At 53.9% G+C, this 22597-nt stretch overlaps 11 protein-coding genes and 1 non-coding gene across 12 annotated transcripts, besides 1 other annotated feature; 5 read left to right on the top strand and 7 right to left on the bottom strand.

Moving 5' to 3' along the window:
• Positions 1–28: 28 nt before the first annotated feature.
• Positions 29–4309, bottom strand: EKO05_0000422 (uncharacterized protein; the record flags this gene model as incomplete). The annotated part of the gene is made up of 1 exon (XM_038944698.2): positions 29–4309. The coding sequence occupies one exon, from the start codon at positions 4307–4309 to the stop codon at positions 29–31; it is 4281 nt and encodes a 1426-aa protein (XP_038802965.2).
• A 551-nt stretch (positions 4310–4860) lies between these two features.
• EKO05_0000421 (uncharacterized protein) lies at positions 4861–7568 on the bottom strand (the record flags this gene model as incomplete). The annotated part of the gene is made up of 2 exons (XM_038937034.1): positions 4861–7004; positions 7055–7568. 2 exons carry the CDS (start codon positions 7566–7568, stop codon positions 4861–4863), a joined length of 2658 nt encoding a protein of 885 aa, XP_038802964.1.
• An 819-nt stretch (positions 7569–8387) lies between these two features.
• On the bottom strand, positions 8388–10175 carry EKO05_0000420 (ERMES complex subunit; the record flags this gene model as incomplete). The annotated part of the gene is made up of 1 exon (XM_038944697.1): positions 8388–10175. The coding sequence occupies one exon, from the start codon at positions 10173–10175 to the stop codon at positions 8388–8390; it is 1788 nt and encodes a 595-aa protein (XP_038802963.1).
• Positions 9144–9181: a tandem repeat.
• Positions 10176–11078: 903 nt separating the features above from the next.
• On the bottom strand, positions 11079–11472 carry EKO05_0000419 (UPF0045 protein M15; the record flags this gene model as incomplete). Its single annotated transcript, XM_038936489.1, has 2 exons — positions 11079–11251; positions 11298–11472. The coding sequence occupies 2 exons, from the start codon at positions 11470–11472 to the stop codon at positions 11079–11081; spliced, it is 348 nt and encodes a 115-aa protein (XP_038802962.1).
• A 430-nt stretch (positions 11473–11902) lies between these two features.
• EKO05_1t7 lies at positions 11903–11987 on the top strand. Its single transcript has one exon. It is a non-coding gene; the product is annotated as a tRNA-Val (tRNA).
• Positions 11988–12722: 735 nt separating this feature from the next.
• EKO05_0000418 (TRAPP subunit) lies at positions 12723–13283 on the bottom strand (the record flags this gene model as incomplete). Its single annotated transcript, XM_038944696.1, has 1 exon — positions 12723–13283. One exon carries the CDS (start codon positions 13281–13283, stop codon positions 12723–12725), a length of 561 nt encoding a protein of 186 aa, XP_038802961.1.
• A 237-nt stretch (positions 13284–13520) lies between these two features.
• On the top strand, positions 13521–14062 carry EKO05_0000417 (uncharacterized protein; the record flags this gene model as incomplete). Its single annotated transcript, XM_038937075.1, has 3 exons — positions 13521–13570; positions 13656–13885; positions 14010–14062. 3 exons carry the CDS (start codon positions 13521–13523, stop codon positions 14060–14062), a joined length of 333 nt encoding a protein of 110 aa, XP_038802960.1.
• Positions 14063–14518: 456 nt separating this feature from the next.
• EKO05_0000416 (uncharacterized protein) lies at positions 14519–17041 on the top strand (the record flags this gene model as incomplete). Its single annotated transcript, XM_038936379.1, has 3 exons — positions 14519–15265; positions 15316–15799; positions 15855–17041. The coding sequence occupies 3 exons, from the start codon at positions 14519–14521 to the stop codon at positions 17039–17041; spliced, it is 2418 nt and encodes an 805-aa protein (XP_038802959.1).
• A 172-nt stretch (positions 17042–17213) lies between these two features.
• On the bottom strand, positions 17214–18488 carry EKO05_0000415 (Galactonate dehydratase; the record flags this gene model as incomplete). Its single annotated transcript, XM_038937083.1, has 3 exons — positions 17214–17961; positions 18014–18235; positions 18313–18488. 3 exons carry the CDS (start codon positions 18486–18488, stop codon positions 17214–17216), a joined length of 1146 nt encoding a protein of 381 aa, XP_038802958.1.
• A 415-nt stretch (positions 18489–18903) lies between these two features.
• EKO05_0000414 (2-keto-3-deoxy-L-rhamnonate aldolase) lies at positions 18904–19951 on the top strand (the record flags this gene model as incomplete). Its single annotated transcript, XM_038936666.1, has 2 exons — positions 18904–19358; positions 19408–19951. The coding sequence occupies 2 exons, from the start codon at positions 18904–18906 to the stop codon at positions 19949–19951; spliced, it is 999 nt and encodes a 332-aa protein (XP_038802957.1).
• Positions 19952–20340: 389 nt separating this feature from the next.
• On the top strand, positions 20341–21350 carry EKO05_0000413 (uncharacterized protein; the record flags this gene model as incomplete). The annotated part of the gene is made up of 2 exons (XM_038937044.1): positions 20341–20511; positions 20571–21350. The coding sequence occupies 2 exons, from the start codon at positions 20341–20343 to the stop codon at positions 21348–21350; spliced, it is 951 nt and encodes a 316-aa protein (XP_038802956.1).
• Positions 21351–21397: 47 nt separating this feature from the next.
• Positions 21398–22291, bottom strand: EKO05_0000412 (uncharacterized protein; the record flags this gene model as incomplete). Its single annotated transcript, XM_038944695.2, has 1 exon — positions 21398–22291. The coding sequence occupies one exon, from the start codon at positions 22289–22291 to the stop codon at positions 21398–21400; it is 894 nt and encodes a 297-aa protein (XP_038802955.2).
• Positions 22292–22597: the final 306 nt, after the last annotated feature.

The raw sequence follows: 22597 nt of genomic DNA, 5'->3' as shown, positions 1-22597 counted from the left end.
AACGCCTCGAAACATCGCCAAACGTCCATCAAGGCATGATGGCCATCTGCACCATCGTCTCCCTGCTTTCGTTGACCCTCATCGCCTTGCCCTTCAGGACATGCATGTTCTCTTTATCGCTCTCGCCGTTGGTATTCAGCGGGCTCAGATCAAGCCTGCTTCGTCTAGTAGAAGCCCTAGAGCCAACTGCCGACCGCATATCAACCGCCGAGTCGTGGCTGTCCACGATACCCAGGCCCTGAACAGCGGATTCCAGCTTCACAATGGCCGACTCCCTACCGGCCGTCTTCTGTCCTTGCTGTTTTGTGGCGAAGAGCATTTGTTCGGCTGAGCCGGGCAAGTAGATGCGCTTGGCGCCCAACGTGCGTTTAATGTCTTCGAGCAGAACCTCCATTGGGCAGATGTACGCAATGTGGTTGCGCTGACACCAAGCTAGCACATGTCCAACAACGCGGTGGGAGTTGTTCTGAACAACCCAAGCTCCAGAGTCACCGCCCACACCAAAACCACCAGCGACATGCCAGCTACGAGAGAACGATTTCCGGCGGTAGATGCGCACGGAGCTCATCGCATGGCCAACCATGCCTCCTTGCAGGCCTGTCGTGCGGCCAAAGCAGTGTACGTTGAGACCGGCAAGTGAGTCAGCGCTGGCGACGCCGTTGGGATACTCGTCTTCAGCGGGTTGGTAGTGGCGGCGGTTGACAGGCTCTTCAAGCTTCGATGATATCTCCCTCTGATCCGGTTTCATGGAGCCAAATGCGAAGCGGCGGCCCCCTTGGCAGACATTGTACGGCTGCATGCGTTCGTCGTTGAGCTTCAGCAGAGCCCAGTCGATCTCGTGGAGGATGCCGTCCCGCTTCCAACGGCGGATTCCTGAAGATGCGTGTACATGCCCAAGCTCATGAGAGTCGAGGTGGTCTTCGTCTTTGTCTTCTTCGTTTGGAAAAAAGTTCTCGTCGACATCGTCGATAGCGGGTTGAGTGACCTTGATCTCTTCACCTTCGCCAAGCTCGATGCCCTCGATATCGCCGACGGTGGCTCGTGACATGGTCGAGTCAGTCATAGCTTCTTGGTCGGAATCATCTTCAGAGTCAAACTCGGAATCGGAGAAGTCGAAAGACTCGGCTTCATCGTCATCCTCGCTCCCTGTGTCTTCGTCGTCGGACAATTCGAGATCCCACATGGGCACCGGGGCGTCGTTGGCGAGTTCGAGGCCGGGTTGGGCACCCATACCCATTAGCCACGGGTTGTTGTTGCTGGCCGCACTAGATAAGACTGCGTCGTATGGGTAAGGGCTAACGGCTTCATCTTCAGTATCGCTCTCCTCATCTGATGGTGCATCAAGCAGATGGTGGACACTCATGCCGAGCGGCTCATCATCAACTAAGACGACCCCACCATACGAGACCGGAGGAAGATGCTGCTTGCCATTGAAGGCACCAATAGATGCTCCGCAGAGTGGTCGCTGTTGGTGGAAAGGATTCATGACAGCCATGTCAGCATTGTAGTTCTCTGTGTTCATCATGGACCGGTGAGGTGGCCGTACACGGCCAGGTGAGCGGCTCATCTTGGACCGTCGCACTTTTCCACGACGGACTTTCAGATCGTATACGTGCGCGTCGTATCGAAATCGGCGAGAGAGGATTGCCTTGATTTTGGCAACGCTGCTGCATGTGATGAAGACGGTGGGCCGAGCTTTCTCCTGGGTCTCACCGATAGCGACAAGGTCAATGCTGATGGTCTCGTCCGAGTCCCTGAGAGCGCGCTCAATGAGACGTTCGAGTCTGGGCAGCATGGTTGCATGCCACTCGTCGACGATCGCAGGTGTAAATTTCACAGGATGCAATCGCAGTTTCGAGCGAGGAGGCGGCTCGACATTTGTCTGAATCTGGATGGAGGATGTGATACACCTGTCGCGCTCGACGACGCCAGCATCCTGCACTTCAGGTTCAGGTGTCGGGTAGCCAAGGGTAGCTTGGGGCCAATGGCGAATGCCGTCGGTGAACAAAGCTTCTACCGAGTGCGCTCTCTTCTGCTTCCTTTCTCTCCAGGCTGTCTGGATAATGGTGATCTTTTCCTTGTAGTCGTTGAGCGTCATGTTCGCATTCGATGGCTGCGTACGCGATGCCCGCCACGCGCGCTGAATGATCGATGCAGCAGTAGTAATTTGCTCTCTGTACAGCGACGATACTTCGCTTCGATCCTGTGAGTTTTGAGGAGTAGGTACCAGGGTACCAGACGTTTCAAGCGATCCTTGGTCGTGTGGCTCCCAGTCCATCGATGCCATCGATTCTTCCCTCGCGCTACCAAGACCCATGGTTTCTGAGATCGATTTACGGATCGAATGCTGCGAGCGTTGTGATGGATTACGTGACAAGGCGCTCGGGTCTGGCGATTTTTTGGTACTTGATTTGGTCAACGATTTTGTCCTCTCAAGCGCTTGAGAGCCCTTTTCAAGAGCCCAGCGCTTTGCACTTTTGTATGATGGGCTGGTCGGCGTCTCTAGTATCTGGGGCTGGCTGACGCTCTTGCGCTTGAGATGTGTGGGACTTATCAGTGGCATGGGCCCTGGTCGTGCACCGTGAAGATCGAAACCGGGCTCAGACTCATCGAGCATGCAGCACCGTTGTAGTCTGATGATGATGCGATTGTAGAGCTGCGCAAACTCGTGCAGAGTTTCGGTACCATTCTCGGTACGGTCAACCGCCCAAAAACAATCGCGCACAACTTGCATGTATGCAGTGCCACACTTCGATGCCAGGCGACGAATATAAACATCTTCGACCCGCTGTTTGAAGTCGGCAAGGGTGTACTTTGGCTTCCAAAGGTCGGCAAGAGGCTGCCACAGACCAATTTCTAGGAGTATCAAGCCGAGACTGTACAGGTCGAATTGAGGACCGTGATGTCTTTCCTTTAGCCCGGTGAATTTTGGGTCTTCCGGATGGCGGTAAATATTAAGGGTCGGCATGGTGTAGGTGGGCTCAATGTCGTACTCCGAGAAGAGGTCGAAAGAGCAGACAACAGGAGATCGAAGAGCGTACTGCAGCGCTCTGGTGTTGGCAGATTGTCGTCTGTTCTTCCGGAATACCAAGATGTTACTGCTGTTGATATCCTTGTGAACAAAGTTGTTGCCATGGATCTTGCTAAATGTAATAGCAAGCGAGTGTGCCAGACGGAAGCGATCCTCAAGCGGGGGAGTTGCACTGTTTGAGTTGTTGAGAGACTTGGATCCCGTCTGCAAGACACTGAGAAGAGTGACAGGCCGCAGCTCGTCTATTGTCTTGTGGGCATCAGATGCGCCGGCGTAGGTGGATGATGGAAGTTCGAAGACGAGACCAAAGCGAGGTTGTTTGGGGTCCTCGAAATAACCCAAGCATCGGAGAGTTGCCATATGAGGGTGGTCGTTTGATAGCTTAGATAGAATTGATAAAAGAGTATCCAGACGGTCCGTGGGTGGAGAGACTTCGGTAAAGCGATATGTAGGGTCGTACGTCGCATACTCGATCAGAACGGGTTGCTCGATGTTGCGCGACCCGTCGGTTCTCCAGGGATTTGTCGAGCTGTTCCGCGAGCGCAATCGACCTATAACACGAATCGATGATGCACCAACGCTTTCGTATGGCGGTGGTTCCTCTTCTGGCAGGACCAAATCGGAAGTGTTTAGCTTCGGCGGCAGATGGAAACGGGCAGCGGCATGCAGCGCGTGTGCGTTTAGTGGGAATGTAGCAGGGTTGACAAGCGTCAGATCTGATGCGCTGTACTCTGGCTTCGAGAAGATGGCAGCCGCAGCGGAGGGTCGTGGAGGTTCAGGGCCAGCCTTGACATCTGCGGCAGGACCACGCTGCGCACGGCGGCTTCTGGAGAGGTCATAGAGGATGTCGATGGAGGTAGTCAGGTCTGAGATGAGGTCCTCGTAACGTGACCTATCGGCGGCCGCCCACGCGGACGTATCAGATGCTGGCAGCCTGCCCTTCTCTTCTGACAATGTCTTGCCTGCTGCAGGTGCACCACCCGGGTGCATGTGTTCAGCCTCGTCCAAGATGTTCTTGATGGTCCCAAGGACACTGGTCACGGTCTCCGTGAGGCCCGCCTGTTCCACGCTCTCATCGATGTCGCCATTCTTGCCCTTTGCGTTGTCGCTCCAGTCGACACCCCACGTTATCAACCTGTCCTTCTGTATCCGGAGCTTGCGGTGAAGGACATGGGATTGTGTGTCCTGGACGTCCTGCTCGACGACGGCATCGCAGTGTATCTTGGTGTCGGAGTACAGTTGGGTTAGGCGCCGCGGGAGCCTGCTGATAGTCTCCATATTGGGAACCATGAAATTCGGTGTTGTCGCAGCGAGCTTTGGCAGCGCAACTGCGTTATATTGTAGGAGTGTATGCAGGCATAGAATAGAGTGACACAACTACTGCCTGGGAGGTCGTCGCCATGGCTGGCGTTGTCGATATACGCTGGGGTGCAGATTGTGGTTGCCTGTTCCCCATCGCACTTGCCGGCACCGCCACCGAGTCAGCGGGGTTGATTGGCTGCGCGGGGTCTCCGGACGCGACTGCGGCCTGAGGAATGGGGGCTGAGAGTGCGCTTGTGGTCAACTTAGTCTGCCACACTTGGCAGAGACACTTGCTTTGTGCATGTGTCATCTGGGAACTGGCTCACATGGCCAAAATGTCTTGTTTGATCTGCGATCTCAGGGCAGCCTGAAGGCAGTTATTGATAATCCGTGACCATTCATGCCACCCGAAGGTGCAATCACCAGAAGCAGAAGACAAGGACACCAATGAATCCGATGCTTTTCCAATCTGTGGTCCATACATAAACTATAATACAAATCCTTTCGTGTTGTTTTCGGCAAAACGTCTAGTCGTCCTCAGTCAGATCACCATACTCCCACTGGCCTCTCCTCTCCGCCTTGGCAACATCCTGTTTCTGCTTCAGAGCCCCAAGGACGTCCGACGCGCTCCTTTCCCAGGCCTTCAGCTTCTTGGGAACCATGGCAAGACCCTCTTCGATGACGTCAGCGTTGACGCTCTCGTTGCCAGACTTGCTCTCCTTGGGGTCGAACAGTGTGACCCACAAGAGGCCATCCTTGTCAACCTGATCAACGTTGGCTACGAGCGAGCGGCCAGCAGTCTCCTGCGAGATGAACTGGACAGCGTCGTTGAGATATTCGGGGTTACCGGGGAGCTGGATGAAAGCCAGCTGTGCGTCAACAGCCTGGGGCTTGAGCTTGGTGTTGGAGAACTCGGCGCCGAGAGGGCGCAGGCGAGTCCAGGGGATAATCTCAGAGTTTCCGTAGTCAACGTAGACGACCTCAGCCTTCTTGGCATCGCGGTCGTTGCGACGGACGCGAGCACGGTACCATGTGTCGTCCTCGGTAAACTTGGCTGACACAAATTCGCCGGTCTTGGGAGGGCCGTCGAGACCCTTGTTGTTTGCAGGGTTGAGGTGGAACTTGCTGAACGCGCTCATCAACGATGTGAGTGCTGAGGTTCCGGAACCAACCTGCTGCAGCTTGAGCCGACCATCGTCGGCGACGTGAGTGACAATCACATCACGGTAGTCCTTCTGTCTCGAGGCTGCTGGTGCATCACCGTTCGATGTCTGGGTCGCAGCTGCGGTTGTGTCCTCGTACTCATCCTCTTGCGATGGGTCGTAGTTCTCCCAAAGGTTCCTACGTGCATCCTTGGCCTTCTGCTCGGCAGCAAACAGTTCGTTTGCGTTGCCTGACCTCTCAGCCGAGTATGCGTGTACAGATGCGAGACCTTCCTCGACAAGAGTCTTGGCAAAGTTCTCGCGGTTGATGTAGAGAGTACCAATGAAGCCACCGACCTTGTCGCAGTCCTCGACATCGATCTCAACGTCTCGCTGCTGGCAACGCCTGCTGGCAAACTCGTGTGCCTCCTTGCCAAAGGGCTCACCCTTGTCTTGGTCGTTCCTCGCTGATCGCGGTGCGCGGATACCGGAAAGGACAAGAGTGATCTTGGCGTTGTCGCGGGGAATCAGCACTGTGAAGCGTGAGGCCGACTTGACAAAGTCAACAACGGCGGGGATTCTGCGCTGCCTCGAGAGGAGAGTGAGCTGGCGCTTGGCCTTCTCGAGCGACTCAGAGTAGTCCACGTATTGCTTCGCAGAGGGTGCCTTGGGGGACCAAAGACCCTTCTGCTCCTCTTGTGCGGTAGCCTCAGCAAGCAAAAGATCGTCGTAGATGGGGCTCCTGTCGGTGTCGTCCTGGCGGTGGCGGATGACCGTGGCCATACCGCTCTCAACGAGGAGCAAACCGATGTTCTTGCCCTGTAGGCTGACTGTCGCCATCTCGCGCTCGTCATAGCCCTCGGTTCCCGGACGCTTTCCATCAATGTGGAACTTGACGTGCTTGCCGATCAGCTTCTTGCGCAGGAACTCCTTAGCTTCGGCCGCCCAAGGTGACTGCTTAGGGTCCGTAGGCTTAGGTTGGCGAACACTGCTAAGGTTGATGCGCTTCTCAGCACCGGCCTTGTTCCGCAGGAAAATGGTGTCTGCGCTCTGTACTCTGCTGACAACAGCCTCGAGCTCACCAGGAGCGTTGGCTTTGGGCGCGACATGGCCCTGATAGACACCCTGCCTCCTGTCACGGGCGAATTTCTCGGCCTGCCTCAGCGAAGCCATTTGTGCGCCGAGAAGTGTGGTGTGGTGGTCGGTGCACTTGGCCAGTCCAGCCTTGAGGATGTGAGGCGTGATGCTGCCCTGAGTAGGGTGCTTGACGTCTGCCACAATCTGTCCGTTCGGTGTCAGGCCAAGAACGCTGACTGCGGTGTTGCGCTGCAGCAGCCTGGTCTCGACGAAGAGCTGCGCATCGTCACCGAAAGGCTCGGCGGTCTGTACTTCGCCAGTGGAGGGGTTCGTGCGCTGTGTCGATGGTGCTCGAATACCGGCGAGGAGAATCATGGTCTGGATGTGCTCGGTGGGCGAAAGGACGAATCGAACGATGAGACGGTCGCCCGAGAGGACCTTCTCAACGATAGCTGCTTTGGTCAGCTGGATTCTCCAGGTCAGTGCGTGGTCATCTTCTTACCATCGAGCTCCTTGCCCTTGTTCTCGTCGACGAACTGCTGGGGGTTGCTCAACTCATTCGACGAGTTGATTCGGCCACCCGTCTCAGCCCAGAGACCCTTCGAGTCCGCTCTAGCCCGAGCCTCGAGGACCTGGAGCTTCTCCAGCAGCTGTGCATCTTCATCTGAATCGCCCTTGCGGCCGGCGTCGTCGCGGAGCTTCAGCCAGCCCTCAGCGACAGCTTGTTCAGGGAGCACCGTGCGGTCCGGCAGGGCAACGATACCGTACTCGCGGTTGGCGCCAGTGGGGATCTTGTACAGGACCTGGAAGCGTACGACCTTGCCGACGAGGAGACGGCGGAGGTAGTCGCGTGACTCGAAGGCGAACTGCTCGTCACCCTCGCGCTTCAATCTTGGTGCGGTGACGAAGGCCAAGCTGAGGATGCGCTCTTGTTTCGGGTTGCCGATGTTGTGCAGGACAACGGTGTCTCCAGAGAGCACGCTCTTGACCTTTGCTTCGAAGTGGGAGGCAGCCATGATGGGGGATGGAGCTTGACACTATCCATGCAGCTGTTAGCTACCGTGGTCACAAGAGCTCGACACTTGAGTGGGGACGTGCTTTATGGCACGGCTGTACTTACCTCGTCAAACTAAATAGATAGAGAGCCGAGGGAAGGAATAGGAAGAGAGACTGCAATTGAACCAAAATCTCAATTGCAGAAGGGGGAGATGTGATGGGCTGAAGTGACAACGTGGTGCTTAGCGGTGCGGTGTTCCCGAAATCTCGCAATCCTAGCTCCAGGGACACGACTGTGGGGTCGTCCAGTCTAGGCGAAGCTCGAACGTCACTTGCAGATCTTATGCATGCCTTGTACCGTTTTGAGACCGTCGATGGCAGCCCTGTCTTGATGTTCAAGGGATTATGAAAAAAAGCCGAAAGTTGATTATACGGTCGGATCTGAGTTTGTGTATTACTAGCAGCCAGTGCTGCATCCATTCCTTCAGCCATGTATGAATGATTCGGATATATGGCTAGGAAACCGCTTGCCAGTTCAGTCAATAGACTTCCTGCCGGCCGACCTTTCTCTTCTTGAACATGTACAACACAAAGGGCAAATTGCCCACCCTCTCCCAAGACCGGTCCACACAAAAGAAATCCGCCTTCTCTTCCAATACTCTTACACGGTGCTCTACAATACACTGATCCGCACTTTTGTTCCAAGCAAGAGAAATACTAAACAGAAAAAGCGAGCGCTTGTTGACAAAGTAAATCTAAAGCGACGGACAGATTAACAAGTCAAATTCTAGAACGCCGTCATCATGCATAAGTCATTAGGTGTTGCTGGACCCAATGTCCTAAGCAACGTAGGCAGGGGGTGCCTCGAGCTCGTCCTCTGCAGCCCAGATGCCTCCTGTGCGGGCTTTTGAGCTTCGAGCCAGGGGGGACCTATCGCGAGAAGAGCCGTCGCGGTCTTTCTCTTGTTGCACCTTTCTCGCAATCTCTTGTGCTATCTTCATCATCCATGCCTGTTCGAGTATGCCACCGGTGCTCTCAGTCTCGTTTGGTGGTGATGTGAGGGCGATCTTGTCGAATGACAAGGAGCGTAGGAGGGGTGATGTAGACTTCTGAGCCTGAAGGATCTGGTTATGTGAGAGCGGAGGTCGCTTTGAGGAAGCGCGAGGCTTGATCGTCTCGTCATTGTAGGCATCGCGCTGCTTCGATGTCGATCTCGCTGTCCTTGGTGGTTCGGAGAGAAGGGCTGCGGCAGGGAGTAGTGTTTCGGTGGATGCTGTGTTGTCCACAAGTCTGCTTGGTTCGCCATGGTCTAGAACACCGTGCGGACCATCGTGTCGTAGGCCTGGGTGGACTGGGCTTCGGGGTGGTGTGGCAACTTCTCCAGCTTCCCTCTCCTCATGCATGACGCTCGATGTCTCGGAAGCATAAGTACTCGCCATCTCGCTATGCGCGTCGGTTGACGCCATCTCACCAGTGGCGCCGTCTGGCTTCTTGCGAAGATCCACAACGCGCTTCTTGCGCTTTCGCATGCCGCCGGCTCGTGATCGTCCGGCGCCCAATGTGAGACCTGACATGGAGTAGGTAGAAGACACAGTCGGGCGTGAGTCGTGCGTGTCGTGGGTATCGTGCGTGCCTTGGCTTCCAGAGGCGACAGAAGATGCGCCTGACCTCATGCTTCCGAAAGTGGATTGGATCCTAGACAGGCTGCCTCGTGTGAGTGCTGGCATGGCAGTACCTGAGGCGTCTCGATCAGGTCCAGCCCAAGCACGGAAGACGGCGTCTCGGATCCCAGGCGTGAAGAGCGATAGAGTACGTTGCGATTCCGAGAGTGCAGCCAGGCGAAGGATGTTCTTCTGCGAAAAGGAGGCATGGATCTCGCCAACGGGATCGAGCGCTATTTCCGAAATCTGCGACTCGTCGAGAGGGTTGCCGAAGGCATCGACAGCATCTTGTGGGGGTGTTGCCAGAGGGTCTACTGCAGTGGCGCTGTCCTTTGTGCTATCCAGTCTTTCCTCGGTCTCGATTTCCTGGAACTCTGGCGAACACAAACGTAGGGACAATCGGTGGATGATGGCAGGCAGGTCCTCCGTAAATAGCACCCGCAGTTGTCCCTCAATCTCCTTCTGCAGATAGTCGCGGACGAAGGGTATCGAGTCGAACGTCGAAGACACCTTGAGTGACTCCAGGGGGTCGTTCCTAAATACCAGCGTCAAGCCCTTCTGCTTGGAGAAGACCAAAATAACGAAACCTGATAACCGAAAGTTCGATAGCGTGATGGACAGCGGTATTGTCAGGCCAGATGCTGCTGCTAACGGTTGTGGCGATGCGAAGTCTGGCCTTGTCGATAGGTGCGTCTTCAGCGGATTGACCTGGACCTTGGTCTTCAGCGTCAGAAAGGCATCACCGGTGTACGACATTTTGAAGATGCCCCTAAACCGATCTTCCGCCAGGTCGCCAATCTCTAAGATTTCTAGCTCGGGTGGTGTCGATCCGAGGTTGAGTTCGGTGACGATGATGTCGTCAACGATGATGGGCGGCTTCGGCGACTTGTTGAGCGCGGTTGTGAGCATGTCTCGCGCGCGCGAGGTGTCCGCCAGGAGTGGCGACCAGTTGAAGTTGAACGCCATGGCCGGTGGGTGTGCTCAAGTGTGGGCGGAGCGTTGAGGCTGCTAGCGACGCGAGGGGCCGGTGTGTGGGTTGATGGGCGGCAGCTGAGGTGTCGCGTGCATGCCTTTGGTCTTGGTCGCCGCGTGAACGGGTTCTGGGCACACGGCAGGTCCGGGGCTGCGTATGGGTGGATAAATGCGTCACCTGGAAGAAGGATGATAAGCGACGTGCTGCGATGATGCTCGTCGGCCGTGCAGGTGATGGTGGAGTGAGATGTGAGCGTGCAGCAGGAATTTCTCGGGTATGGGGAATGGGGAAGGTTCGGGAGCCTTAGGGAACGGAATCTATGAGCTCAGCGCGCAGGGAACCAACTTTTGCGCACTGACCGTGCACCACTCGCTAACACAGGGCTGAACTTCGGACGAACCGCGGCTGGCTTGTGAAACACAACAAAAGGCTGCCAGTAAACAGTATTGATAGGTGGTAAAAGGCCCACGCAAGCAGAGGGGGCGTTTTGCCGTTTATCAATAATTCGAGGGAGCAAGCGCGACCCGTCAAGCCTGTCTCGCACCTGTCGACCAGACGAGCATCCTTAATTTCATGTGACGCGCATCCATGTCGAAACATGCTACCTCAGCGCCCCGAGCCCCAGAACCCTTCCAGAAGACTGCCAGCTCAACCAGCAACCCCCGCATCTCAGGCACATCAGTCCAAAAGTAGCCAATGGAGGGAAAGGGGTCGGCAATCTATCGATAATGAGTCACTTGGGCCAACAGATTGCCTGTTCTTAATGCGGGGGAGTATTATAGCGCGTTGTTTGTGGTTGTACTTTTGACGTGATGTCTTGTTGTGATAGCAGGAGCACCTATAGCCTTTGCGTTTCGGGTCTAACAGCAAACGCAATGCTACAGATGCACAAAGGCTCAATTGTCGCCCTCCAACAGCTTCTCTACAGCAGCCACCTTGTCCTTGAAGCCTTGCTTCTTGTCTGTTCTCGTGCCAATCCTGATGTCACTCTGGATCCTGACAACGCCGTTCTGATGAAGCAGAGCATGGCACTGTCCAATAACTCGCATGCAGTCATCCCATGATCCCTCTTTACATGGTCAGTACCGCAAACGACTCCATTTCATCGCACATACCAAGAGTTGTCCCTGCCGAATGCATCGAGTAGCTCAGCCCGCTCCTCTTCAAGATCCTCTGCACCTCCGCGACCTCCTTGGACACACTCGCCGTCGGCGTGCCCAGCGGGATGAGGCAGAAATCTGCCGTGCAAGACGGGGGCGTCTTGATGTCTGACAAGTCGTGACTCGCCATTGTTGGTTGGATGGTGCTGTTCAGAGCGTGAGCTGTGAGGTTGGTGGGGTAGATCACACCAAGGATCTCTGAGGCGACTCAAGACATGTCATAGCAACGATACACGGGCTGTTCACCCCAAAGTATGTAGCTGCTTATCATTGTTTCATCTATTCGAGTATGGCACGCCATGATTCGTTCGGTTGAAGTTTCCCTTCGTCGCTAAGAGGTATATGAAGTTGTTGGCATCGCCTTCGGCCACAGCTCGGGGAAAGACAAATTTTCACATCCCGAGTGGAGAGTGTTCATTATCCTTTCCTCGAGGCCGTCTACCATGCTGCCACCAAGGCGAAGCGAAAAGCTAAGATCAAGATATTGCTGGAAGCCTGGTAGTAGTGCAAATAACGATATTTAAGATAAAAAGAAGGTTACCTCATAAAACAATACAACTGGTTCGATGGTGTAGTTGGTTATCACGTCAGTCTAACATTCCGTTGGATCACTGAAGGTCTCCAGTTCAAGTCTGGGTCGAATCATCTTTTTGCCTCTAGTTAGGCTGTGACAAGCGCCCTTGGCTTCGCGCATGTTTTTGCTGTTTTGTCTAATCAACATGGAGACTGGAGCCAGCACAGCACCATTCCACAATCTTCTACCTATCCATGAAGTGTCATGGTGTGACAAGCCCTAACCACGGCCTTCTCCTTTTTGCTTGCAAGACAGATTGTCAACACATTCTCTTGCACTCGTGCCGGAGCCGACTGAAGTTGATAGTCAGTATCTCATGCAGCTTGAGCTCTTGCTAATGGTGGGGTCTTGTGAGAAGTATTTTATGACATACTCACAACTGTACAGTTCTCTATCAACACAGAACAATGAATCAAATGGCATGGATTGCCTATGGGTATCTTCTTCTACTTCTGTTCTTCTCTGCAAAAAGTCTGAGGCAGCCATTTCGTCGATCCTAAGAGAGCAAGTCTCGGTGCTATTCGACGCGCGAGTGCAGGCCAATGAACATTGGAGACCTGGCAGTCTGGTTTCAGCACCAGATCTCCATGAGTTACAGGCTGGCTCATCCTTCCAAGGTCTTGGAGGCGTTCGTGTCAGGAGCATGTGGTTGGTTGACACGTCCCAACGCTCTCGAGTTGACATAGCTCCTCGGTTTCACCAACCCCCACTTCTCAAAGGTCGCCTCTTGCCAGGTATGCTTGTTCTTCCCCAGGTCCAAACAGACCTCATATCATGATGCTGATTTCTCAAGTCTCTTAGCCGTTTCACAAGTACTTCTTCGCTGCTGCTGCGACCCTCTGTCTGAACACTGGACTCTTCACCACATCTCCGTTCCCGACCTGGAAGAACGGATTCATGATAGTCTTCATCCATGCCTCATACACATCCACAAAGAAGTTCTTCACGGCCTCCTCTGTCGCAGGGCTTGTGGGGTTATACAGTCCCTGCCCACCACCCAACGCCGCTCTCCCACCCGCTAGGCTTCCCCTCGCACCCCCGCCACTCCCCGTCAGCCCCAAACTTTCGTCGCGAGGTCGTGTGAGCAGCAGAAACCGGGTGTTTGCGCCTGTGATCCAGCACGAAATGTAGCAGTTCTGGTACTTGTCGATGTGCTTGAGGTACATGGGCGCACTACCGGAGGACGTCGAGGGTCCCCATTGTACTTCTTCGACAATATCGAGTGCGGAGTGTAGGATGAAGGGAACCAGGGCACGTTCAGAGGGGGTGAAGCGTGCGACGCCGTCGCCGCCTGAGCGGGAGGTGCCGAAGTCGTGGGTGAAGAGGGGGACGTCGAGGGGAGAGAGGATCGAGAAAGTATAGGACATTGCGGGTAACGTCCAAGTGCGGCGAGAGGTGTGCAGTGCGATGACGTGCCCTTCGGTTCAGTTCGTGTGAAGTTGCACGATGTTTGGCTCGAATGATTGCTGTGCACTGCTCATGATAGTCCCGATGCTCCACGATGCGCTGCCGCGCTAGACAGGGATGCGCGCCAAGCAAGTCCGCGGGAGTCCTTCGCATCTTCCATTGCACATTGCTCCGCATCACGAAGACGCGCATCCACAATGTTCGGCCCCTTCCGTCTCACAAACCCGCTATCCGGTGGCTTGCTCTGGTACGCACCTCCCGTCCCTCCGGATTGAGCCCTGTCCATTTCTGAGGCGCTGGCGGCGAGGATACAGAAACTAACTGTTGCAAAGGAAAATCCCCTGGCGCCTGTCCCGCCACCAGAAGTACCGACAGCGCGAGCGCCTACGAAACGTTGACGGCATTGTTGCGACACTCGACAATGCGCTGGCAAGGACGGGACTGAGCATGAAGAAGGTCGACAGGTGGAAGATGGAGATGCCTACTGAGCAGGAAATGCTGCCAAAGGACAAATACACAGTATTTGACAGGAAAGTGAAGAGATACAGGAAGGGAATCCACAGTGAGTCGCTCTTGTTTTGTGTGCGATAGATAGGCCGGGAAATGGACCACGGAGAAGCAGTTCACTGTAGTGGAACCAGCACGAGACTAAGCTGGGGAGACGAATAAATGCTAACAAACTGCAGAGGTACCAAAGTGGACAAGAGTCAGCCAGAGACTTAACCCTCCTGGTTTCTGAGCGGAGAGATATGGTTTTGTGTATACTACATGTTTCTCTACAGTCTGCATCGGCTATGGCGCTTTTCTGGAATCAAAGACATCCCCAATTTGACATTCACCTTCATTTGTTTCCGTCGGTGTGAACTCTAACTTTGCATTGTCATGTGCGAATTGCAGCCTGCATCGCTGTTTGCTTGTTTGACAACCGCAGGGTGGCTGCGTCCTCACGTTTGCTCAAATCGTCTGTCGCCGCTACTTGTATCACCATACTGACTTACTCTCTCACCCACACATGAGAATAGCGAAGCTTGTTGTCTCCGTACCTTCACCTGCAGTCCTGTAAGCCTCATTTTTGCCTTCACCCCAACTTGACAATCTCTTTTACTTAGCTACTCGCCCCCACTAACCCTTTTGATCGCAACTCTAACATCCCCACTCACATCTCTACCCAACTATTCTCTACCCAACTCACAAGATGTCGCAGCCACCACCGATCGACCCGCGGTGGGTCGCCATGCGAGAAAAGCATCAGGAAGAGGTTGGCGCCTTCGCACGCAGCGTTGCAACCGCCCACAAAGACCTCAACGACTACGTCGAAGCCGCGCATAAAAGCTTACTCAAAAGACACTCGCAGCAAGAGAGAGAGCTTTATGGACTTGCGTCGAGTATTTCCAGTCGCGACATATCTGTAACTCACTCGGTGGCATATAAAACGCAACCGACTGCCTCCAAGATGAGTCTTGCCCCAGCCTATACAAGCCAGAAGCCGTTACCGATGCCAGGCCCTGAGAGGAAGCAACATTCAAGTGGTCAGTCAACGGCGTTGTCCACGGCCCAGGGTAGTCAGCGTCAAAAGGACCAAGCAACGCCGTCTGCCGCAGCGCCTCAACAACTAGTGAAACAACAGATGAAGTTGTTGCCCCAATCGCTTCAAGCCCAGCCACAGAAAAACGAGCAAGCTCCGTCCGTCTCGCCCAAAGGACAGCTATTCAAGCCAGGACAATACAAGCCCAGCGTTACCAGCCTACGGCGCCAGCCAGGTCGAACAAACAAGTACGAGATAATCGACTTATGTTCTGATAACGAAAACGACGACGACGATATGATCGTTGAGGTGAGGAGAGACGCAGTCCAGAAGAGCACTGCAGTGTCTACTCCCGTTCTACCCAGCATCCCGACAGCCACAGTACAGCTCTTTGGTGAGAGTTCAAAGAAGAAACATGTGAGTCCTGTCTCTCACTCTCACCAGTCCTCCCATTCTGACTCCACAAGCCAATGTCAAAGCCACCGCACATCAAGCGTGAGAATGGCGAGGCTGGGCGATCAACACAGGGTCAGCCACGCCTTCCTCACCATGCTCGAGTTAGCAACCATAGGCCGGTCACCAATCTCGCCCCCGTGCGACTTCCTCACAGCGATCAGAGCCGCGATTCTACCGCCCTCAATTCATTGTCATCGCCCATTTCTCGGTGCACTGTTTCGTCGCAACACCAAGCACAAGCACCCCCACAGCCAGCTCATGAGAATGCACTCAGCTCTTTCGACAGGAAGAATAAAACCACCCCTACGAATGTTGTAGTGCAAGACATGAACAATCTCACAGTCCACCAGGTCGTAGTTCCGGGCAACAAGGATCTTCTGGCTCTGCATCATCACAAGCAGGATGAGCGAACGAAAAGTATAGCACCAAGCTCAAGCGATATGTTCGCCAGAAAGGACAGTGATGACGGCGTGGACATAGAAGATGTCCCTATGGGTAAGTGCAGACGTGAGATGTTTCAGTCTTAATATGTAGATTGACGCAATAACAGCTTATTTAAACATCAAAGCAATCCTGAACCAGCGGAGTATGACTGTCTCAAGTAATGACAGTATAGGCGTGGCTTCGTCGGCGTCTACCGTTGCGAACCCTTCAATATTCACGAACGATATGCAAAAGATGCATCCACCAACGCCACCTCCATCAGTCGCGTCGGCACCAACTACGTGTCAGGCCGCTGAAGCTGGGACTCTCTTAAGAGCATTCAAAAAGCCATTACCGGCGGCTGCTACTCCTAGAACTCTCGACAGTGCGCAGATCTACACTTCGACGTCGCGATCCCCCGGCTCCACATTGTCAGCAAATAGATTGCCGGACAAACTCCTGATACATCAGCGCGGGACTTCTGTGGCGTCTCGTACATCCGAAACATTGGGTCCGAGCAGGAAGAGGAAGGAGGTCGACCTGGATGACTATGAGCAATTCACGTACAGTCGCTCAGGGTCTCCTTTCACGGATCGCAACAAGCCATCCATTCTTCCTGACTCCCATTCAAAGAGGTCTAAGATCACTGCTTCAGCAACTTCAAAACCTAATGGTCCCCCGCCACCGTCTGCGTCATCCGTCACGCCTATGAGCAGGGGAAAAAATGGTTTTGGCTTCAGGACAGTGGCGTCAAGCATGCCTATGACGCTGTCTCAAATGCCTTCGGCTAAGTCAAAGCTATCGGAACCTCAGACGCCTATTCAGGAGTATCACTGCAGGAAATCTCAGATTGCTACGATCTCTCTGGGAAAACGTAGTGCTGCGGTCAGAGCACAAGAGAAGATACGGAAAATTAGCGATGCAGACGAAGAGTTTCACACCAACGACCAAATTTTCCAAGCGACGGCTAAGGAAGTGCGTATGGGTGCTACCGTTACCACAGATCTTGGAAGACGCCTGAGAAGCATGAGTTCCACTCCTGTGCCGGCGGGCACTCACTCCAACATCCCGAAGAACTCCACACTGTCTGATGTACGTACGGCATCTGCCAAACCAGCTGCCAGAACCAAGACAAATCGCAGTGTCTACGCTAAGGAAGGGTCCCTGAGCAACCGAGCCACCGAAGCCCGCCCTGCGGCGCGTAGTCGTAACATCAGCCAGCTCATTGGAGACGACTTCGACAAAGACTTCGAAGGGGACTTGGATATCAGTGAATTTACCTATGTTAACGGCATCATCATACAAACTGGCTAGGGGGAAAGGCTGACAGAAGTCCAGACCAAGGCCACTAGCGTAAAGGATAGACAACAATGAGTGGACGTGTCTTGACGATCTTACTACTGGCCTTTGACACATTTACGAGTTGGCGATCAGACGCATGTGTTGTATATACCCACTTGCTACCTTATACAGTGACATGGCATCTTTACCACTCTCTTACCTCACCCCCAGGCCCAATAAAGCCCGGACTAACCCAGGCCACCGCATCCTTACTCAGTCTTCTCACCTGTTCCTCATCGATCTCGATACCAAGTCCAGGGCCTTTCATAAGTTCAATGTACCCCTCCTTCACACTCCAAACTTCTGGGTTCTTAGTGTAGCTAGTGAGATCTTGGGAACCCGCATTATAATGGATCCCCAGGCTCATCTCTTGGATCGCAAAATTCGCTACTGTGGCATCGACCTGCACACATGCGGCCAGCGCGATAGGTCCTAGTGGGCAATGCGGCGCAAGTGCGACGTCGTACGTTTCCGCCATGGACGCTATGCGCTTCATCTCGCTTATCCCGCCGACGTGGCTGATATCTGGTTGTAAGATGTCCACGCAGTTTTCCTCGAGGAAAGGACGCACGTCCCAGCGGCTGTGCAGACGCTCGCCGAGCGCAATGGGGCAGGTCGTAGTTTGAGAGAGTTGCTTGATGCCGCCAATGTGCTCGGAGAGAAGAGGTTCCTCGATGAACAAAGGGTGGTGCGGTTCCAGCGCTCTGGCGAGTTGTTTGGCCATGGGTTTGTGCACGCGGCCGTGGAAGTCCATGCCAGCATCCATGCCCAAGTCTTTCACTGTTTTTAATCGCGCAACTGCTGACTCTAGAGCTCTTGGCGAGTCCAGCCAGTGCAGGTCTTCTGTGGCATTCATCTTGACGGCCGTGAAGCCCTGGTCTTTGCGCGCTTGTCTGTACGCAATAAGTGATGGATTCTTTCGGAAGCAGACCATGATCGACTTACGCTTGTGCCTTCACGTCATCTGGTCGGTCGCCTCCAATCCAGGCGTATACTTTCAGTTTTTCTCGCACTTTACCACCCAGTAGTTGGTAGATTGGCACGTTTAGTTTTCGTGCTTTGAGGTCCCAGAGCGCGATGTCGATTCCTGCGAGTGCACTCATGAAGACGGGGCCGCCACGGTAAAACGAAGTACGCCATGACATTTGCCATATGTGCTCGATTTCACTATGGAAGTGTCAGACACGAGAGGTTGGTCGTTCAAAAAAGTATTCCCACGTCGCACTTCTTGGTGAAGAACCTACTCTGCCTCAAAGCCGGTGTATCGTTCGCCCCATGCATCGAGACATCCTTCCACCGCTTGCGTGTGTCCTTCGAGGGAAGCTTCACCCCATCCAAAGTTACCCTCCTCGTCGGTGATCTTGACAAAGAGCCAGCGTGGAGGTACACGAAAGTATTCGATTTTGGCTATCTTTCCCATGATGTGTTCTCCAAACTGGATTGGTTCTCTTGTTTCGTCTGGTTGGCTTTCAGGTGGAATGTTGAACTACGTTTCGTCTATAGAACGGTTATTCTTCGCAAGTCGTGGTCAATTGCCGCGGCGACCAACTAGTGTGTGAGTAGAGCTCCCCACAGAAATGACCCTGAGGCAGCGAATTGAGCCCCTCCATTACCATCCAGCTCATGGCGCGGGGTTGCCGGTCCACTGTCGATTTCTAGCTTCGGAAAATGGAGCAATTGGCACCGAATAGTCGACCAGCGGCAGATGCAATAAAGTCGCCATTCGCCCAAAGCCTCTCTTATACAAATATCTCAAGCCCTGTGTTTGTTTTTTAAAGTTGAGTCGAGTCGAAGACCGAGTTCAGAAGCCCACAACACCACGCACGAGCCACACAATGACTTCAGCCTCCACTTCCCCGCCAAACGGCGTCTTCGTGCCCGTCCCAACCTTCTTCAAGGCCGCCGCTGAATCCAAAACACTCCAGGCTACCGTTGACGTCCAGACACAAGCTGAGCACAGTGTGTTCCTTGCCAAGAATGGCGTCCGCGGTCTTGTTCTGCTCGGCTCTACTGGCGAGGCCATTCACATGAACCGTCAGGAGCGCATTGACCTGATATCTGGCGTGCGCAAAGGACTGAACGATGCGGGATTCCCCGACTATCCCATCATGGCGGGAACACTGATCAACAGCGTTGACGAGACGCTGGAGCAGCTTGAGGACTACAAGAAGGCAGGTGCACAGTGGGGACTTGTCCTTGCGCCTGGGTATTTTGGCGCTGCGGCCAGCCAGGAGGGCATCAGGGAGTGGTATACGGTTGTTGCGGATGCATCACCTCTTCCGATTCTCATGTAAGTGACGGTAGTCGTATAGGACATGCCAGGGACTGACCAGACATAGCTACAACTACCCCGGCGTAACCAACGGCGTTATGGTCACTCCAGAGACGTACCGCATTCTCGCCCAGCACCCCAACATCGTCGGCTGCAAGATGTCTCATGCTGTTGTATCGTGGCACAACCAGGTCTCGCTCGACCCCAAGATCGACCACAGCAAGTTCAAGGTGTACAGCGGGTTGGGACAGCAACTCGGTCCCATCGTCATCTTCGATGCGGCTGGTGTCATTGACGGTCTGGCGGCTATCTACCCCAAGACCGTCTGTTCACTATACAAGCTTGCCGAAGCCCGGCCGATTAGCAACGAGAACCTGGAGAAGATCAAGAAGCTGCAGTACATTGTCAGCACAACGGAGGAATACATTGGCAAGTACGGCATTGTAGGTATCAAGGAGGCCGTTAAGCGTGTCACTGGCTATGGCACATTGGAGGGTGGAAGGCTGCCAATTAAGGGCAAGCTGCCCGAAGGTGAGTGGGAGAAGTGGAGTGAGGCTTGGGAGAGAATACAGCAGGCAGAAGACTCGCTGTCTGAGAAAGACTTCAAGTAAGTTCAGATACCAAAGAAGACCAATTGAATTGAGGAAATACCAAGCGGAAGATGCAGCCAAATCAGTTGTTACCTCCATCTAGGACTACAGAAGGTATATTTCATGTAGTGTAGGCGCGACGATTACCTTGTACGATAACGCTTCAAATTTGCTGACAAACACTGTACCCTCGCTTCTGAAGCTTCCTGATACCCTTACCCCGCGTCTCTATCACTAACCTCGACAATTGCAAACAGTCCGTGACGTGTCACCTCCCTGAAGCCACTCGGAGGAAGACGCACTACTGTACGACGATCCACAAACTCATTTCCTGCTGTGACATAACACTCTGCGTGCCCATTAAACACAAGCTGCTCTGAAAGAATATCCCCATCCTATACCTCACCACCATGGCCCCCTTTGACAGCACAACGCCAGAAACACGCTTTGACAGCTTTGACGTCTACCGTACCTCATACAAGAAAGTCAACGAGCAGGACGTAGAAGTCGGCATCCTGGTCCCGAAAAGCCTCAGACCAGGAACACACCCCGTACTCGTCAAATTCCACGGCGGGGGTCTGGTAAGATAAGTTTTTTTCTACTGTCACATACTGCCTTACTTTGATACCAACATGAACAGGTTACAGGCGACTGTCTCTACGCGCCGTGGTTCGCGGCCTACTTCGTCCCGTTGATACACCGCACCAACGCCATTGTCGTCTCGCCCAATTACCGCCTCGTTCCCGAACACAGCGGTGCCGACATACTCGAAGATCTCGCAGACTTCTGGACATGGTTCCGTTCCGGAGGTCTCGCGTCTTATCTCGCGAGTCAAGGAGTAGCCGCAGAGCTGGATTTTGATCGTGTCCTAGCGTCGGGTGATTCCGCGGGTGGCTACATGGCACTCATGTCCGGCCTTCTGCAACCGAAAGGCAGCATCAAAGCAGTCTTGGCTCAGTACCCTATGACGGATAGCTTGAGACGGGAACCGAGTGAACTGTTTGTTGACTTGCCGTCTCCGCCAGCAGGTTTAGTGGATGAACACGTAGCAGCGATCAAGCCCGGCATCGTCGTCTCATCCTGCGTCCCGCCTGCGCGTATGAATTTGTCTTACGTTCTCTCGGCGTACGGGCGGTATCTGGAGTTCTTTGGGAAGGACAAGGCGATGTGGCCGTTGTATCTTGTTGACGAGAAGAGATGGTTGCCGCCCACGTGGATTCATCATGGAGATGTGGATACAGCGGTCAGTATTGAGGATACGAAGGCCTTTGTGGGGAAGTGTGAGAAGATCGAGGGCGTGGAGATCAGGCTGAAGATCATAAAGGGGCAGGATCATGGGTTCGACACGCAGGCTAAAGAGGAGGAAGAGCCTTGGTTGAAGGAGGGATTGCAATGGGTTGAGGGCAAGTGGCTACAGTGATACTGAGTTCAACAAAGTGTGCACCTGGCGCTATGTTGATTGGTTCCCTACGATTGTGAACAAGCTACCAGAGCAGCCAGCAACATCGTCCACACCACTCCAACCCTTACTGCAGAGCCTACACTCAAACCGATCTGTCCCTGTCCATCATTTGATCCACCACTCGGACCACCACTCGACCCACCAATCTGGCCACCTCCGTTACCTGTACTTTGACCACCTCCATTACCTGTACTTTGGCCACCTCCATTACCTGTGTTTCCAACATCTAGCTTTCCAGAGTCCCCAAAAGGCTGACTCTCCGGGTTTGCGACACTCCCCTTCAACTCATCCTCCGCCCTCACCTTATTCGCAAGCGTCCCGCACTCCATCCTCCCACCATTTGCGCTTAGCGGGCCTGGCTTGGGATACGTCAGCAACTGCCGCGCTCCTGGGAACTGCTCGATGTTGTTCGTGACCTCAATGGGCAGGTTGAAAATAGTGTAGAAATCACTCCCATTCAGGCGGAAGGACTGGTGAATGGAGATGTTGTAAGCTCCGCGCGCTGTGCCCTTTGCATCTTTACCGTTGCCGACGAGACACAGGGGCCACTCAAAGTTCACATGCTTGACCGTGGAGCCTGTTTCTTGTTCAAGGATGTTGGAAAGTGGTGGAGTGCTCGTTGTTCCGTTGGAAATGGTGAAATTCTTGTCGATGGTGGTGCTGGTTAGGAAAAGATTGACGTTGTGGAACCGAGTGGATGCAGACGGGTTGGAGCTTGGTGGGAAGGGCAGCGCGCCGTCGCCGGATATGTCGAGGGCGATGTGGAGGAAGTCGCCGCCCATGGGGGTGTTAGGTTGAGGCGAGGCGATGATTGCGAGGCCAGGGGTGAAGATGCGGCCGTTGACTAATGAGATGACGCTGGAGTTCTGGTCATCGCTCGCATTGTATCGCCCAATCATTTGCGCAGCGACAAGGCTGGAGAGTAGACACAATGAAGTGAGTAGAATCATTTTGCAATATTCAATTGCTCAGCGAGCATTCACTCCTGGTGGAGCTGAGTTGGAGGGATGAAAGGAAGAAAGAGACCAAAGCGTTGCAAACCTGGAGTATGAGCGCGTACTTGATAACGATTGAGCCATTGCGGCATCAAATCAAACTCTGCCGTTTACCCGTCATGAAGTTTCTATTTGTTAGACTCGCACATGAAGCAGGCAGGAACGCATGAAGAGTATGAGTATACGGAATGACTGCCTTATTCGGCTGTT

The sequence above is a fragment of the Ascochyta rabiei genome, chromosome 1 (genome assembly GCF_004011695.2).
Source record: "Ascochyta rabiei chromosome 1, complete sequence".
Taxonomy (NCBI): Eukaryota; Fungi; Ascomycota; class Dothideomycetes; order Pleosporales; family Didymellaceae; genus Ascochyta; species Ascochyta rabiei.
The sequence above is the reverse complement of the archived record's forward strand: the minus strand, read 5'-3'. Positions and strand labels throughout refer to the sequence as shown.